The sequence below is a fragment of the Rousettus aegyptiacus genome, unplaced genomic scaffold (assembly GCF_014176215.1).
Source record: "Rousettus aegyptiacus isolate mRouAeg1 unplaced genomic scaffold, mRouAeg1.p scaffold_m13_p_6, whole genome shotgun sequence".
NCBI lineage: Eukaryota > Metazoa > Chordata > Mammalia > Chiroptera > Pteropodidae > Rousettus > Rousettus aegyptiacus.
Window position 1 is genome coordinate 111,581,447 of NW_023416309.1, and position 17,741 is coordinate 111,599,187.

Genomic DNA, 17,741 nt, shown 5'->3' on the forward strand with positions numbered 1-17,741 from the left:
TAGGTATGTAATCTGAAATTAGCAGTGAGTTTGTGAACATAGTTAATGTTTCAGTTAAGTGAATGTTCTGCAGATAAACTGATACTTTATCAGCCTCAGGTTCTAAAGACAAGAACACGAAGGGCCCCGAAGGATTTGGGACAAACTGTTTTGAGGTCACTAACCTTCGAACACTGACATATATAAACCTCAGTGACTAGGCTGAAATTTATCTTTGTACCCTCTGAAAATGGCTCACAAAAGAACCCACTGGAACCAAACTTCTCTATGCCAAAGCTTAGATTCTCAGGCACAGCAAACTGGATCTGCTGTTTGCTTTTTAGCAGTCAACAAAAAAATCTGAGCACTCACAGCTACTGCGACAATTATAATTCTGGCGGATTTTAGCACTATCTGCTCAAGCAGGCACGTCTCACTCCTTCCTAAACCGCTATCTTAAAATTCTTCATAATTTGAACTTATGTTTAATTATGAGGTACACTCTTTTGGTCTTGACAGTACAACTGGTGAGGTTTTTACTATCTTTATTCTTTGATCACAGTGAATGAAGTTCAAGACAATACAGTCCAATGTTAATAAAAATACTATCAAATAGTATCAGATTTCGTTTTTAAATAAAACTCAAGATGCTGAACTGAAGATAGCTCTTAGTGTCTATACCTGTTCAAACCTTCTAAGATCCCACCCAGATTTATGCAGCTAGACCAAGTGGGTGTCATTTCAAACACCCTTAGATCCTGATTACAGATATTCATCTGTGAATAAGGTATTTAACAACTAATTTTGAAACAATTCTACACTTAACAGGTCAATATAAGTAATTACTTTGTTAGTTCCCGGAATCTGGACTACTGTCAAAGTACACCCAAACGAGATTAACACACAGTGCTTTCTACTTCAGTCTTAACACAATTATCAATTCATTCTCCTAGTGGAAAGATTAAGGCTTGTGTCAACAGCTAGTATTTCTGTTGGGCCTAAAATTTTCATATTACCGGTTCTACTGGGATAGATTTGTTGTCAGGTCCTCAGACAGGAATTACATTTCCACTGAATTATACTACATTCTCAAGACTGATTCTAGAACTGGTTTGAGGCAGATGTCACAAATACAGTTAATAGTTTAAAAAAATCAAGTGATATGTTGTTTTACACTGATTTTTTTTTTAAACAAAATTCAGTAAGAGGTACACGTTTACTCTTTAAATAAACAATGATTGTGTAAATTAGATTTCAGTTGAAAGGACAATTCAGATAAAGCTCCTAGAAACAGACTGAAAATGAAGCCAGATAAATAATTGATCCTATGTCTATGGCGACACCACCCTGAACTAGCCCGATCCCATCTGATCTCAGAAGCTAAGCAGGGTCAGGCCTGGTTAGTACTTGGATGAGACCAACGAGGAAGACTAGGTGCTGTAGGCATAAAAAATAAAAAATAAGGGATTGTAAGCTGACAAGGTCCTTGCAATGTGAGGTCAACCAAAGGTGCTGCCTCACCTAAATGAAAGAAAGAGATCCTATGGAAGTCCCATTTATCCTTTATCTTTCAAAGATTATATTTTCTGATCCCAAAATCAGAACACATGGTTTGTCAAAGGATTTTCCTGTGCTACCCCTGGGTGTAAGAGGTAACCTGAAATATTTTATTTTTCTAGCAAGAGTACTGTAATCTCCAAGCATTTTAACAGTTTATGCCAACATAACGATTTATGAAATCTGCCAGTTACCACGATACCCAATGTTACTGTAACCATAACAGAGCTTTCCCTACACATATCTACTAGGAGGGAACTGTGACTCTCTTCTCCAGCATCTCTTTCAGGAGAGGTTGGGGGACAGGGATGGAGGGAGATCAAACACCACTGACTGAGCCTCATTAGCTGCCAGAAGTCCTATGTAGAGATAACTTTGCTACCTACCCCTCCACTAGAAGTTGGGGACACAGGGAGTTGCAGCGTTTCTACAGTGACAACTTTGGGATCCTTCGAGTGGAAGATTAATTCCCAGTCACATAGGACAATGATCTTGTAGTAGCCCTGTGCTGAAGCAATCCTTGTGTTGGAAAAATGCTACTATGAACAAAAAGAAACACTATGTCAGCAACCAAGGGCAAGCAGGCAGAAAATGAATTAAGTACAAACTCACACTAAAGTTTCTCTCCCCCAGTCCAGCCTCAGGTCCTACTTTTAAGCCAGGGCCCATGACAGTAGTGACATGAACACTCAGCAGGAAAGCTTGGGAGGGTTGTACCCTTTTAAAACTGCCTTTGCTTAAAAAGACCTATGTGCAGTGATTCGCAATGAAAATGTGAAAATAATTAACTACTTAGTAGTTAAGTTTTACTAATTATCGAAAGTTATGGCCTCCTGGGATCAACAGCTTTACATACAAAAGTCAGAGTGCATTTCTTAAAGCTTTTTCTGAATGCTTAACAGGTCTCTTTCAGTATTAATTGCACTTAAAAACATGTTTTTTCCTTTAATTTCTGTAAGCTGTTCATTTTTTTCTTCATTTATAGATAGGAAAGGGGTCAATTTATCATTTGTTCCATAGCTCTCCGAATTCGATAAAGATTCCACGCAGATTTGTGTGACAGGTACGAGGGGAGCAGCAGAGTACAGCTGCTTCCTGGGGCAGAATAAACTCGTCATGACATTCAGAGTTTGGACTGCGTGGACTGCAAAGGCTTCAGGTACTTGTAGAAAGATGTATGGACCTGTAAGGAGAGGAGAGAGAAGAAATTACTGATAAGGAGCTTGCAATGTAAAAGAGCATACTTTTCATCAAAAATTAGCTGGACCTCATTTGGATCGTGATCCAAAAGAAATGAGCCAATTGGGGAAATCTGGACACTAGGTAGCTGATGATATTAAAGAATTATTGCTAATTTGTTTAGGTGGGAGAACGGTATTACGGTTGTTTTTAGAGAGTCCTTATCTTTTAAAGATACATATTGAAACATCTATGGATAAAATTATCTGATATCTTGGATTTGTTTCAAAATAATCTTCAAGATGGAGAGGTGGGAGGTTTCAGATGAAACCAGCTGGCAATAAGTAGACAGACGTAGAGAAGCATTATAGTATTCTATTTCTGTATATGTTTGAAATTTTTCAATTAGTTATTAAATAGTCAAGGAAATTAAAACCCTGGATCTTACAGGAATGACTCAGTTCCCTTATGAACCTGTTGCTCAAATAGTGACTGTCTGAAGTGGCCATGTGAACTTTCAAAGTTTTCACAGAGAGACCACTCTTAGAGCTTTTTCTGGCCTTAATATTTAAATGAAAAATTTCAAAAGGTAAAAAGACCCTGTTATTTTTTTTTACCTCATTTTTGTTCAGTGGGGATTTCTTGGCCCACTCAAACAAGTTCTCATACACATTCCCGTCATAGCAGCCAAGTACCGAGCCCAGTGATACATCCTGAAAATCAAACGCATCAACCAAAGCAACAGCATCCGGACGAATGACCATCAGTAACTCCTTGATACGCTGGTGTACTTGGACAATTTGAGAGTCTGTCAGAATGCTCTCCTGAGTGAAACAAAACAAGCAAATGACATATATATATACACTGATACTTACACACATATATACATGCATGCGCAGCTATAAAGCGGACCACAAAACAAACAAAACAAACGAAAAACTTAAACTTCGAAAACACTGACCTGAAGAAAATCCCCTGCCTTCTGACTGATTCCGTACAGAGAATATAAGAGACATAAATTCCTCAAGACAGCTTGGATGGATTTATCTTGAATTGTGGAGAGTTTTTCTGAAAAGAGCTTAACTATCACATAGTGGCAATGCGCCTGCGTAAGAGGAAAACACCGCGACGTGAGAACCTTTGAAAAAGGCTCGGCCTGCAAGGACAGCGATGAGGGTCTCTGCACTACGACACTGCGGGGACGCGGTGGACCGAAGGGTGTGGGTCGGGGGAGGGGGGCGAACTGTCACTGACCTCGCTTGCTCGAACGAGGTCGATGGAAGTGAGGTTCCAAGCGACCTCCTTGCTCTTTCTGTGAATCATTTCAGCCTGAAGGGCTTTTGCAGCAATTTCTACTAGTCTGTTCAGAGATGAAGGAAAACTGAGGCTCGAAGGAAACGAGCCTCAGCGCCCACTCCTTCCTTCTCCCCCGAGGCCCCCACGGCTGCCTGTCCTCGCCCTTAAGGGGCCAGCTCACCTGGCTGCTCGGAGTTTATAAGCTTCCGTCAGATCGTCGGGGCTGCTGACATCCAGCACAGTCGGCCAGGCCGCCGCCACCTGCTGTGGCTGGATGCGCTGCCTGGGCAGGTCGTTCAAGTAGGACACCAGGCCGCATAGCAGCTTTCCTGAGCACACCTGGTCATAGCTTTTCATCAGGAACCTGAAAATCATCAGCATGCGAGCTTTTAGACACCGTGCTTCTTGTGAGACAGAAATAAATGAACCCCTGAAAGGACTTTAAGCTATGTGACAGGTGATTCATACTTACTAGTCTGACGCCGAGATAAAAACAGTGGGTTGGGACAGAAGGCAAAATGCTGCCTTTCGGGAACAAATATAACGTGAAAACACGGCAACGGGAACTGATGAAAAGGATGCAGACTCTTATTAGCAGATCAGGGTAATCACGATTTAAGATTCTCACCTGGCCGTCTGCAGCATCATGACACTGTTTTCTCCCTCAAAGGTGCAGGCTGGGGTAAAAGTGACGTAAATATTGGGGATACCGCTGCTATGAGAATAGCCGTGGCCGCCACAAGCCATCCGACAAACTTCAATACCACTGCTGGCCGTCCAGGTGGTGTACGCCTTCAGCCCGGCGGTGAGCGCGTGGAGCTGAAGGGGAAACAGCACGGGCCATCAGGACATCCGTGGCGCCGACAGGCCGACTTCCGATGACAAAGTGCGCATCCTCGTCCACCGGTACACTAGTCACTTTCGAAACCACCTGCCACGCATGCGACTGAAGCAGGGTGGTCACTTGACTGGCCTGAATCAGTAACACTGCCACGCTTCCTCTGAACCGTTCCACCCAGCAGGGAGTCACCACTCATGTTGCTTTGATTAACAAATGACCACACTGCTACAGCACTTCTGAAACTTAAAGAAAAAACCCACGCATCTGCATATCTACTCCACTTACGATCAGGGAAATGTCTCTATCTTTTGAGACACATGGACTCTTCGAGAAATCCCAAAGTGTGGTTTTCTCTGGACATTATTCAACAGGCAAATATGAAAGAGAAAAGTGCCCACCAGTGAATGAGATTAAACACACATACCTCGGGCAGCTCACTCAGGTCCCCTTGGTCAATGCCCTCATTAATCCGATGATAGGTCTCCTTAATGTATGCGCCCACAAAGTAGAAGGCATAGGCAGTGGCCAGGAGTGGAAAGAGTTTATATTGTTGGGTCTGAAAATCCAAAATCTGTGGTTCTGGTTCACTAACGTATATGGAAAAAGAAAAAAACAAATGAAACACTTATAAAGAACTCACTGTGTGACAGGTTCTAGTCTAAGCATTTTGCTATATTCACTTACTTAACCCTCATAAAGGCCCTGTGAGGTTAACACTTATTATCTCTGTTTCACAGATGAAAAAAATGAGAGGTTAAGCACTGGCCTGCAGTCACACAGCTAACAGGTGGCAGATCCTCAATTACAACTGAGGCAATTTGGCTATAGGATATATGTGCTCTCAACCATCTTATTAAGCTGCCTTAGGTAGACAGAAAAATTTTCTAGTTGTGAAGTTCCTATCTTTCTTAGTCTTTCCAGTATGACTAAGGAAACTACATCTTATGACAACACACAAAGTCAAAGTTAGTTAACTTCACTGGAGGAAGGCAGTATTAAAGAGCTCTAACTCGCGGGACAGCTGAACGAACTATATTTTGACAATTTTGGAGACGACCTAACATATAGTCAAACAGTTAAAGTCTGAGGCGGTCTGCTCTTAGCAATTTCTTTACTCCTTCTCTAAGGGTAAAAAGGTTATCAGGGAGTCTCGCCCAAGGAACGGTGGAAGTAGGAATAAAGCGTGGGCACGAACACTACAGGGAATCAAGTTCGCTGTCGCTTTCACCATATCCAATTTGTAGCTGCTAGTAGCAATTAGAATTTTCACATTGCCTTCGCCGTATTGAACATTTCCTAGAGCTCAAGTAACGAGTACTGTTTACCTTAGAAGGTTAAAGATAATAAGAAGATGGTAGTCTCATCTTTCTACTAAGAAAACGAAGTCTAGGTTCTGAGTACCAGACCCAGTACACCGGCATCGTAGTTAATTTTTTAGCCACTGCTTCTTCTCTGGATCGCATCAGGGAATTCTGACATTTGAACAGGCTCAAAGCCAGGTCTTCGGGACGAGCATATCTCCAACTCCGCCCTTACCCTGGCTTGATTTCAGACTGGTGCCTCACGGCGCTGTATCGGATGGCAATGGTGCACGCCTTCGCGAGGTATTGACCGGCTTCTCCCACAAGGACGGACCTGATAAACACCATGGTCCCGTAGGTCAGCTTGTTACTCACGGGTTTCACGTACGTGCCATCGGGCTTCACCTGGAGAAGGAACATGGGACTGATGCTTTCTTCTGTTAAACCCAAGAGGCAGTTTAGGCCAGTGGTTCTCAAATGCGATCCCCATAACGGTAGCATCGGCATCGCTTGGGAACTCGTTTGAAATATAGTTATCTGTCCCCACCCTGACCTATTATTAAATCAGAAACTCTAGAGGCCAAGTAATCTGGGTTTTAGCCAGCCCTCCAGGTGACTCTAATGCATCTTAAAGTTTGAGAGCCATTGGTTTAGCAAACCAGAATATGCTCTTTATACCTGCCAATGGCTTTTGATTTTACTGTCCTAATAAAAGCAGCATCGGAAATAAAACTGTGTTATCACCATCTAACCCTGTGGTTATCGAAAGCCACTGTGACCCCCACATTTGACACTTCTGCTCCTGTTTTCTGTCTAAATGTACCTGGGCGTACTTCATCAGCATGTTTTCTCTGGGAATACGATAATTGTTCATCCTCAGGTAGCCATTATCCATCTCCTCATAGCCAAATTTGGGGCCAATGTCACCAACGGTAATACCTACCACAGATGAAAGGAGAGTCACCAGATGCTTACGCTCTGGAACCCCTGGCTTCCCCCACTCCTCTTTACATGTGTATTATACTTTTTACAGAAAAAAAAGTGCTCAGTTTAAGTTTCCATCTCAACAGCAGATGAATAATTCTAACCTGGAAAAGGCTTGTGGGTTCCGATCTCACGAATAGGTACAATGAAGGTGTGTAATCCATAGCACTTCCCCTTAGTGTAGAGCTGGGCAACTACTATCGCATAATTCGAAGTCTTCCCAACTGTGACATCCAACAGAACAAGAGAGGGAGTGAGCAATCACGCTTACGTTTTCAAAGGACAGAAGGAAAAAGGGGGGGAAGCCTATGTCAAATGGAACGCTACACTCTATCGATAAACTGGCCAGCTGTGCCCAGCAGCTTTTCCTATGAGTGCCGCACAGTTTTCAGGAGGAAATCTACTTAAGCCCATAGTTATTACAATTTACTGAATTCTGGCAAAGCAATTGTCCATTTTATTTTTTATATATAAGAACTTTTTATTGAGATATAATTGACACATAATACTGCATCAGTTTAAGGTGTACAATATGTTGATTTGATAGTAATTCATTTTAAAAGAGAGTTTTACTTTCCACTCATTTACATAAAGAAAATTTAGGATAACAATAAAAATATTCATTTAAATTACTTCCTTTTTCTTCCTTAAGACTGTGCTTTCCAAAACACTAGCCACTAGCCACGTGTGGCTATTTACATTTAAATAATTATAATTGAATAAAAGATTCAGTTTCCCAGTCAACTAGCTACATTTCAAGGGCTCAATAGGTATATGTGGCTTGTAGCTACTCTACAGAACCGCAAAGATAAAGAACATTTCCATCACTGCAGAAAGTTCTACAGGAGGGAGCTGCTTTAAGACATTTTTGGTTAGTACATCCAGAAGTACATACCTTCTTTTGCGTGACAGTTTTTTTCTCACGAAAATGTAGTGTCACATATTAAAATATATAATATGAATGAGAAAATTCTTCAACCACTAATGCTATATGAAAAACATATCCTAGGGCAATGACTCGGAACAGAAGGTGATATTAAATAAGTTTCAGGTTAAAGCCTATTTATAATAAAGGTTCGAAAATAAGTCCAATGCTTTTCAATACAGAAATGACTAATGAAACAGGGAATACGAAGTTATTTTAAATGACAACTGTGGAAACAAAGCTAATACATGGAAACATTCAGATGAAAAACCAAGAAGAGTACAAAACAGCTGTCCTTTCTATGCTTTGTAAAATGTATAAATATCTGTAACACGTTTAAGCCTTAAGAATTTTTTCTCTATTTCGAAATTACATTCTCACATAAGCTCTACATTCGAAACAATCTTATGATAAATCTTGAAAACATCCAACGACGGTTCAAAGTTCACTTACGCCCACCAGGCCACCACTTGATGGAGGTCACAGTAGGACTATTGAGAACAAACTCCTGGGTTTCGGGGTCATAAGTGGCTGTGGTTTCCAAGCCTCGAAGATGAGTTCCTAAGGAAATCAGTTACCGTTACTTCATCGGCACGTGGTGAAATCTCCCGCCCAGTCCGTTAAGCTCTAATATCTTGGAGAACAGTAAAATCTAACGACAACAAAACATGTGTAGCTGAGCTACGAACCAACATATGTAATTTCCTATAGGCAAACTGGATAGTTCCCATAAATTGAAAATATAAATGTCGAGCATGTTCCATGTCTATACTTGGTTTAGTGTACCTTTACAGCAGTGGAAATATAAGTTATTTAGATAAACCAAAGAAAATGTAAAGGCAGCTTAGAATTATAGTTTCCTAAGATCCTAGGTTCTGAATTTCACAGGGACGTCAACTGCCCTTGAAACACAACTCCAAATTGTGAGAATGCCAATTTCAACTCATAGGTATCATGTCTACCAAACCGACCACGGAGAATAGGGTAACATGTGACAGGAAGCAACTCTAGTTAAAGTTCCTGTAAACTGAGAATTTATTTCTGAATGATTGCTTACGCACAGAACAAGAACTTAAAGAGGTATAACCATTATGAGAAAAAGACCTAGAACAGTGACTTTTTCGGTTTCCTAAAAGTCCGATAACAAGGTCCGAACGTGTTCTGCAGATCTCCAAAGCCAGGCCTTGACTTTGTCCTGGCTGGCACACTCGTGTGACAGGAAGAGTTCCCAGTTTCATGTTTACTGGAGCGGGATGGGGACTTGTGTTTTAAATCCTAATACAAATGTGCCAAAATTCTTTGAAAAGAGTTATAGAAAAATGTTCTGACACTCTCAATGTTATCCTAGAGCCAACGCTGAGAACTTTTACCCAGCTGCTTTGATAACGCTAGATCTCATTAAATACTCAACGCTCTGCAACGTTCAGAAACTTCCAGGCTGAACAATGGACATGGCCAGTGTACGTGTGATCCACAAGCTTCCTCAGTGGGAACCAAGGAACTAGACACAGACGCTTAGACTCCTTTCTCCAAAGAAGCTGTTTTAGAAAATGAGGTAACCATGAACAGAACAGATAATGACAGAATGTTTTCAAATGCACAATTGAACCAAACGGTATCCTACTTTGAGTCCTCTGAAGATCCTAAAAAACACTGTTCAGTGCCACAGCTGAAAGCCAAAGCAACTATAAAACGAAGATGAAGTTGCACAGAAATAAGGAGCGAATGGCAAACACACACCTGACCAGGTTCTGAAATCTCTGAGTAGAAGAGAAGCCAGAAGTGAATGAATGGCGCATATAGAGTGTGGAACCAAGTGCCCGAAAGTATAGCTTGTTCTATTTTTTCTAAACTCTGACTGAGTCACCTTCGGAACTTTACTGAATTCACCGAACTGAGGCACACATAACTTAGAGGCACAAAATGCTGCACATTTTGTTTATGTAAGCCACTCATGTCCCCTCAGGAAGTCAAGGAGCACACATAAAATCATTCTGCATTTCTTCTGGAATCTGCGTGAGTTTGTGAACGTGTCAGTAAGAATAATCAGACTGTAACAAAGAAAGATAGGTTCAGATTCTATACCCAAATTCTACACCACTCCAGTGAATTTGACAACCCACTTAGTAAATAAGGCCTGATGTGTGTAATTCTTGAACTTCTGGAGAACCATGAAAAAAAAAAAAAAAGTCAGCCTACCTCTGTGATAACCTAACTTTTAATTTCCGCTGACCAAAGCAATGTCTTTGCCAAGATGTGTCCGTGTGAAAAGCCTGGTGTCTGCATAACGATCACATTTCAACCGTGTGCACGGAGTCCGCACATATGCCTTCGCTAACCCGTGCTGGGCACTCCGCCCGAGCCAAGCTCGCACAGCCCTGCCCGACCCAGAAGGTAGACTGAACGCTCCATACCATGGCCCATCTCTGTCTGGGCATAACTGCCAATGATCTCCAAGTTCCAGGCGGGTGTGAAGAAGCGCTCCTGCTGCTCTGCAGTGGCCTGCTGAAGCAAGGTGGGTAGGAACATGCCCAAGTGAAGATCCAGAGGCGAAGGCCCTTGGTTCGCAAAGCTTCAAAGGGATGCCAAGGGTGGGCATTTGAGAGAAGAGTGATCAGGTGTGAACGAATCAGCAATGAGAACACATAAAGCAGGGGAAGGAGGAAAAAAAAAAAAACTTCCATAAACATGAGTAAGTTGGGCAGGGTTTACAGCAGATGGGAGCACTGCCTCTTTCTGTACTAGTTTATAACTTGGCAATTTCCATTTTTCTTAAGTTGGTGACAAGTATTTTCTTTTACTACTCGTCTTTAAAATCATTTGGTTGGGCAGGACTGGCTGCCGATTGCCAAGCTCGTGCAGGACAAAACCACGTGAGCGAGGCAGGATTCCAGCCCTGCTAACAAATCAAGGGGCATGAAACCCTTGCAGAGGCTGTCTGCAATGACGACTTGAAGTTGGACAACGATTTACTCTGATGAGAAGTTGAGACCAAATATACTAGTTCTCCCAGAGGAAAGTTTTTCCTAGACGCAGTTTCGATGATGCTGGAATTTTTTGTTTGTCCACAAAACATTCAGTATTGATCCACATTTGTCACCTAACTGGTTATTTCATTCAGGTTCATCGTGAACATCAAACCACATGCTGCAGAAACAATTTAATACAAAAAGTGACAGTGCTCTTTATCTGTAAATCACAGAAATAAAAGACATGCAATATCTCGTAAAAACCATAATTACAAATAACAGATTCATGCACAACAGACTCTCTACTACAATTATATGGGAGTTGTCATTAATGACAATAAACACCTTAGTACATTTTAAATGTACTAAGTCATCGTTTTCTAAATTTAATTGATTCTACATTGTTCTTCTTATTCTCTTTAGCTTAGAAATGAGCCTAAACGACATTTTAGTTTTAAGATATCTCGGTTTGAAAAAAAAAAAAAAGAAAAGAAAAAAGAAAAAAAAGATCTCTTGGTTTGTTGCATAAAAGGCGAGGGAGGAGATACCCAGGGCACCTTATCCTCCAGGCGAGGACTGACCGGTTCAGTCTTCCAATAGGATGGCCCTTGCTCTCAGCTAACCAATCACATAAAAATTAAAGAATGTTGTTGTGACTGACTTCCTCATTTTACAAAAAAATTAACACTGATATGAGTTAAGTGCTCTCGGGACAAAAGGACAATGGCAAAACAAGGACAGGAATCTTATTGCCTAATCTTATCTTCTAGCCTAGGGCTACTGGGCTGAGGACAATGATGAGGACACCAGAAAGAGGTGCCCAAACCAGAGTTACTCTCAAGCCCTAAGATGTCACCACTAGTGGAAACCGGGTGAAAGGTCCACAGGACTGCTATGACTCTATAATCATTTCAACATAAAGTTAAAAAACTAGTGGAAATTTGGAAAAAAAAATACATCCATGGGATGACAATGTTTCACTCAGAAACAGAAACACCAACTGTCCCATTTTTTAAAAGAATGGTTCTTAGGGAGAAAAATAAATGTATGCTTAGGACCTGAAAAGAGAAAACTCTTTGAACAAGGACTGAAAACTATGGCCTGGAACCAGCCACTTTTAAGGCTGAAAGTCTGTTTTGCATCACTAGAAACCAAAGCAGTTCCTGATGAAGGAAGGGCCACTCTGCAGCACCGATGGGGCACGTGGGAGGAGGTCTGCATCAGTGCGCCTCATGGAACATTATGGGTTAATATCCAATACCAAGGGTTACCCCAAAATGCGCTTAGCAGGGCAGGCGTTAAAATACTATGGACAGAAACTGTTTTAAGGCTGAAAAATGTTTTCAAGAGGAAAACGTCGCTGTCTAAGACTGTTCAGAAGTGGATGGAATTTAGAAATGTTACAGAGAGAAAGCAACCTAGACAACTATTTGTCTTCAATGAAGTATCTGTTGTAAAAAGTTTGCTGTGCATGACAAAGGTAACATATTACTTTAAAATAATTTTAAAATTACAAAGCACCAACATTTTACTTAGAGAAGCGCTAGAGTAAATTATTTTAAAACTATAATACCAAAAGGCTTTGTCAGTCTCTCCTTCGTGTGATTTTTGGCTGGAAAGGCTGGCAGTTAATACTGAGAACAAAATGATTAGTTTAATAAGTATGAGAGGAAGAAATTAAAATAACATTTCCGTGAATAGTATGACTTGAATCCTAGGAATTTAACAAAATGTCATCAATAATAAATGATTTTAGAAAAGCAGTAGGTTATAAGGGGGAAAAAAATCACTGCATTCTTATCGATGAGAAATATTCAAATAAAAACCTCACTAGAGAGGTTTACAAAAGGAACAAAATATTTAAAATTTCAGCAACTTACGCTCAGGATAATGGAGATTTAATTAGGAAAAAATATAAATACTAATAGGATGAATAAAAGAAAATAGGAATAAGAGATAAGAAATGGCTAATTCTTGGCTGAAGGGATTAAATAAAGTTAATATTTCCCAAGAAAATAAAAGGGTTTAATGTAACAGATTTTAAATTTGTGTAAAATATATTTAAGAACTTGACAAAATGAGATCAGAATTCCTCTAGAACATGTATATCTTGAAAGGTAACAATAGCAGGCTTATCCTACTGGATTTTTAAATATCTTACAAAGTAACAATGAGCCAGAGTTTAGGATATTAGGAAAAAAAAAAACAACAACAAAGAAATCAATAGAATATATTTAAGGTTCTAGAAGTAAATTGAAACTACTATAAAACTCTAAGATGAACCAGAAAGAACATAACAATGGAAAAAGAGCAAATAGTTAATAAACGTAACACTATGCGAGTCATCCTCACTCTATCACATACAAGTCAAAGCATTAAATATAAATCAAACAAAAAACCTGGAAGAAAATATAAGAAAATGTATACCTACTCAGAGAATGAGACATTGTACACGAGGCCAAAATGTTTAATAACACAGAAGGCAACCAAAAAAATATTGGAAGGATACAATAAAATTATATAAGATGAATATGAGTATCCATTTAATCAATCTTCAAAGGAGAAAGGCCCAGTTTATACACGGGAAACGCAGACAGTAAGCCAAAACATGTAGTAACACCAGGCTCACTAGCACTGGAAAATTAAAACTTTAAGTCTTAGACATATATTAATATAGCAAAACAAAATTGAAGTAACCATGCCGATGGGGCTATGGAGATACAAGTATGCTAATAAGTTGCTAAACACATTGTAAACTGGTTCTATGTTTCAGGAAGAGTCTTTACCCAATAAAAGCTATAACATGTTCATTCACTTACTTCTGAGATAGATATTCTAAAGGCATAACCCCAAAGAACATAGTTTTTGTCAAGAAGTTGATATTATTATTTATAAGAGTGGGGAAACTAGAATAGTCCAAATAATTCTAGGCAGCAAGTCTCACGGGAAGTCCAAAGGGAAGAGGCTCGCTCACTCAGGACAAAGGACAGGGGACCATCAGAGAGACAGAGTAGTGAAGATATAGGAGAGAGATTAGTGACTTACAAAATCAAGCTTACTATCTATTTTTCAAGTTTCCAAGGAAGATGATTTCATATTTGAGTATTAGTGATGGAACATGCAAAGATACTGCACCATCTTTAAGGATGCTAACTATGTATTACATAAGCTCTATTTTCCTTAACATTAATAACAATAATAGAAAAAACCACACAAGAAGAATCCCTAGGAAGGAAGCGGAACTTGATCAAATATATGTGAAGACTGTACATAGGACCTGCTCTGTGACCTGGAGAAATGTCTGGTCAGGGTGATTAATGCTAGACACGTTCTCGATGGTCCCTCCAGAGCAAGAACCCCAGGTAGAGGGTGCCCTCCTCAGCCAGAGCTCTGCCTTTGATCAAGGATCACAGATCCGCAGACCAAATGTGTGTCAGGACTGGTGTGCCTATTTAGAGGTGCATATTTAGAGGAGGGAAGACACTTTCTAGAAGGAAGAGAGAAAACTGGTGACCCAAGACTTTCTGCAGGTGACTGAATTTTAAGATTCCTGAGGGTCCTGGTATGCGCCTGAGCAACACTCTGTCTCTTTGCTTCTCAGTGGCAACGCGGAGGTAAAAGACTCCCAAACTCCGAGTGACAGCCAATTCTGGGAGAACACTTCGAATAATCATTGTTGGCCAATATTCCAAAGAATTTAAAGAGTCAAAGACACACACACACACACACACACACACACACACACACACACACACCTCCAAGACAGGAAGACTGTATGAATGTTATTTTCCTTTCCTAGGATACCTTTCTTCAGGCTTGGTGGTTCAAGATTGGCCATCCCGAAGCTAGAGTCTTGGGTGTTTGGCAAGGTGTTCACGACACCACACCACCATCAGAATCTGCAGGCCCCACGGAGGTTAATGAAAAAAAGCATTTTCGTAAACCAATTCACAAATCAAAATGCACCAGATTAAACACAAAAATGAAGCCTTCCTGATATCTGCATTCTTTCCTATTTCCCTTTTTTTACTTTTATTTACATAGTAGAAGTGATACAATTAAGAATGAGACTGGACAGCTCAAATTCAGACAGTCAAACCTGCCAATGGCCTCATGCATGAAAATAAACCTATTTCACGAGACCACACAAAAAACTTTTTGAAAATAGCCAAGCTTTTAGAAACAATTTAACCAAAGACTATTGGTAATGCAAAGTCCGTGGACATGCAAAGACGTATAAAAAGAAGTGAAGAGAATCATGAATTTATTTCAAACCGCCTCATAACCCTGCCAGTGGGCAATGAAAGAGCAAGACACTTAACTGCTCTAAACCTCTGCCCCCATTCGAATCCATTAAAATCAAAGCAGAGTCATCAACGAGATGTGGCTGAGGCATTAACCCTCTCAAGAATTTCCAACCAAGACTTGGACAGACACCAGCACAACGGGACACGGTGCCACATTTCCAACCCATCTTTAGAGTGGAAGATCACCTTTCCAACGTGTGGGGACAAACTCGAACATCCAAGGAACGCCTGGACTAGCCAACGTCAAAAAACGCTTTTTGACCCTGAGGTGCTACGAGTTTTTTTTATTCTCACATCAGACGTTAATCAAACTGCATGGAGGAAAATAGAATGGAGGAGCATGAACAGAAGAGGTGAGCTGGCTCCCAAGTAACTAGGATTAGCAGCAATTCACTCCTTTGGTACCTGAGCGAAATGATGCACTTCACAAAACAGACCCGCCTCCCTGAAGTGTAAGCCAAAGCCAACTGAGTAGAGTGAAGAAATCATTCTCTCAAAGCCAAGAACATCAGAGCACTTCCTTACACTCGTCTTACTAAAAGAGAAAATATGTCTACAAGAATTTCTGAGAAATACAAGTAGGAATTAAAGAGCTAAAAATGGCAGCAATAAGACACTCCTATTCCCATGAAGGAACTGAGAAACCTCAAAGTATTTTAATAATATTGTCAAGTTCAAAAAATCCTCACAAATGAGTTGTGTATTTTGATAGGAGAAATGGATGTAGAAGAGACCAGTAAATTTCCAAAATCCCCAGAAAGAGAAATATTAGTTTTTCATCAATTCTAGCATGACTCCCTGCCCCAATTTTAGTATTTAAGAAATTCGACGCATCTCACAATTACTGCGACATCATAGTTAATTTTCTGAGTGGTACATAAAAACATGGATATAACAATCAATGACAGGCTTCAACTCGATGGCACTCAGTCACTGCCAAGATTAATTTTCAATTCCCCTCTCTCACATAAGTTGACATCCCTGTCATAGCTTAAAGATACTGAAAGGATGTCAAAGCATGTGTTAAAGTTTGTTGCTTTATACTTCCTACTGGCTGGTGTCTACTGTCTACTGATCTTTAAACCACAGAAAGGACTCTGACCTATTTCATTGTGACTTCACTTGAGTCGTTATGAATCACCAGCAAGCATTAGGACCAAGGGATGTTTTCATGAGGTCTCATAAGCACCCCAGAGCCATTTAAATACTGCCACCAGGTTCAACAATGCTGGTTTCTTAATATACTTTATATTCATTCTGAGGTTTGACTGACATTCTTCTTCATTCATTTCACATCTTCCATTATTCAAAACTCAAAATCTACGCAATACTATAAAAATACAATGTTATTGCTCCAAAACATTTGAACCTTTGGTCTTGCAGCTGAAAAATCCTCCTGATTTCAGCTTCTAAATTTAGCAGTCTTCATCCTTAAAAGAGGAAAGGCATTTCTGAATTTAAATCACTCAAAATTGAGCCGGCTGGCCAAAAGTATCTGTAGGAGATTCTTGAGCATGATGAAAACTACAGCATCTCCAACTCATTATCATCATTCTACAAATGTCATCCCTTTAAAAGTCTCAAATACAAACATAAACATTGTTTTCCACACCTACAACTTTAAAGTGGCGTGAAAATGTGCCAGTTTGAGTCTTCAAACGCCAAGCACGATGGAAAAAAGCACACCACAGATGGCAGATTTAAAGTCTGGGCTTTCATCACAGATAAAATCTCGATCTACAGTAAGCTACACCTACTTTTTAAACCACATGATTTCATCAGGGTCTGAGATGCCCAAGTCCCTTATCTTTTTCACCATGTCGGCACTCTTCTTGACAGCCACATCGTAACGCTCGCTGCGAGTGAGGAAGTTCAAGTTTTCATGCTGGAAGTCTGGGTCTCTGAGAATCTGGCTCTCTGGAAGGAATTAAAGGGCGTCAAGAGAAAGGCAGAAATTCGGGCTCGGTTACGCCTCTCTGAATTACAGAGTCACGGCCACCGGGTCCCCCTCTCCGGTGGGGACTCCCCCATCCCGCCCCACGCTGCCGCCGGAAGTGAGGGTCCCGGCTCCCCTAAGGCTAGGCCAGAGTCTGCGGCCTACAGCACTCCCGGCCTCCTTATGGGGGGAGCCCCAAGCCCTGCTCGCGGATGGAAGGCGGCCAGGCCCGCGGCGCTCACCGATCTCGCGGCGGCGCCGGGTGTTTACCGCGCTGCCGTCTAGAATGTGCGTGAGCAGAGTCGGGGTGAAGCTGGCGGCGGCCCGCTCCTTGCGCAGGTCCTGGTTCACGGTGACCGCCATCGGAGGCCGAGAAGACGGGTGTCCAAAGCTCCTGTGCCGGACGGGTCCCAGGAGCCACCCTCCGGCGCGCGAGTCCCCGCCCCGGCCCGCCCCGGCCCGCCTCT

General features: G+C 41.1%; 1 protein-coding gene and 1 pseudogene across 1 annotated transcript; one reads left to right on the forward strand and one right to left on the reverse strand.

The window, feature by feature from the left end:
• Positions 1 to 507: 507 nt before the first annotated feature.
• ACOX1 (acyl-CoA oxidase 1) lies at positions 508 to 17,732 on the reverse strand. The gene is made up of 14 exons (XM_016127591.2): positions 17,517 to 17,732; positions 17,096 to 17,255; positions 10,477 to 10,634; positions 8,516 to 8,623; positions 7,242 to 7,361; positions 6,977 to 7,092; positions 6,389 to 6,558; positions 5,277 to 5,439; positions 4,640 to 4,830; positions 4,193 to 4,375; positions 3,970 to 4,075; positions 3,677 to 3,820; positions 3,333 to 3,539; positions 508 to 2,719 (listed from the first exon to the last, which is right to left on the reverse strand). The coding sequence occupies exons 1-14, from the start codon at positions 17,635 to 17,637 to the stop codon at positions 2,660 to 2,662; spliced, it is 2,007 nt and encodes a 668-aa protein (XP_015983077.1). The 5' UTR covers positions 17,638 to 17,732; the 3' UTR covers positions 508 to 2,659.
• On the forward strand, positions 1,309 to 1,425 carry LOC118604243 (annotated as a pseudogene).
• Positions 17,733 to 17,741: the final 9 nt, after the last annotated feature.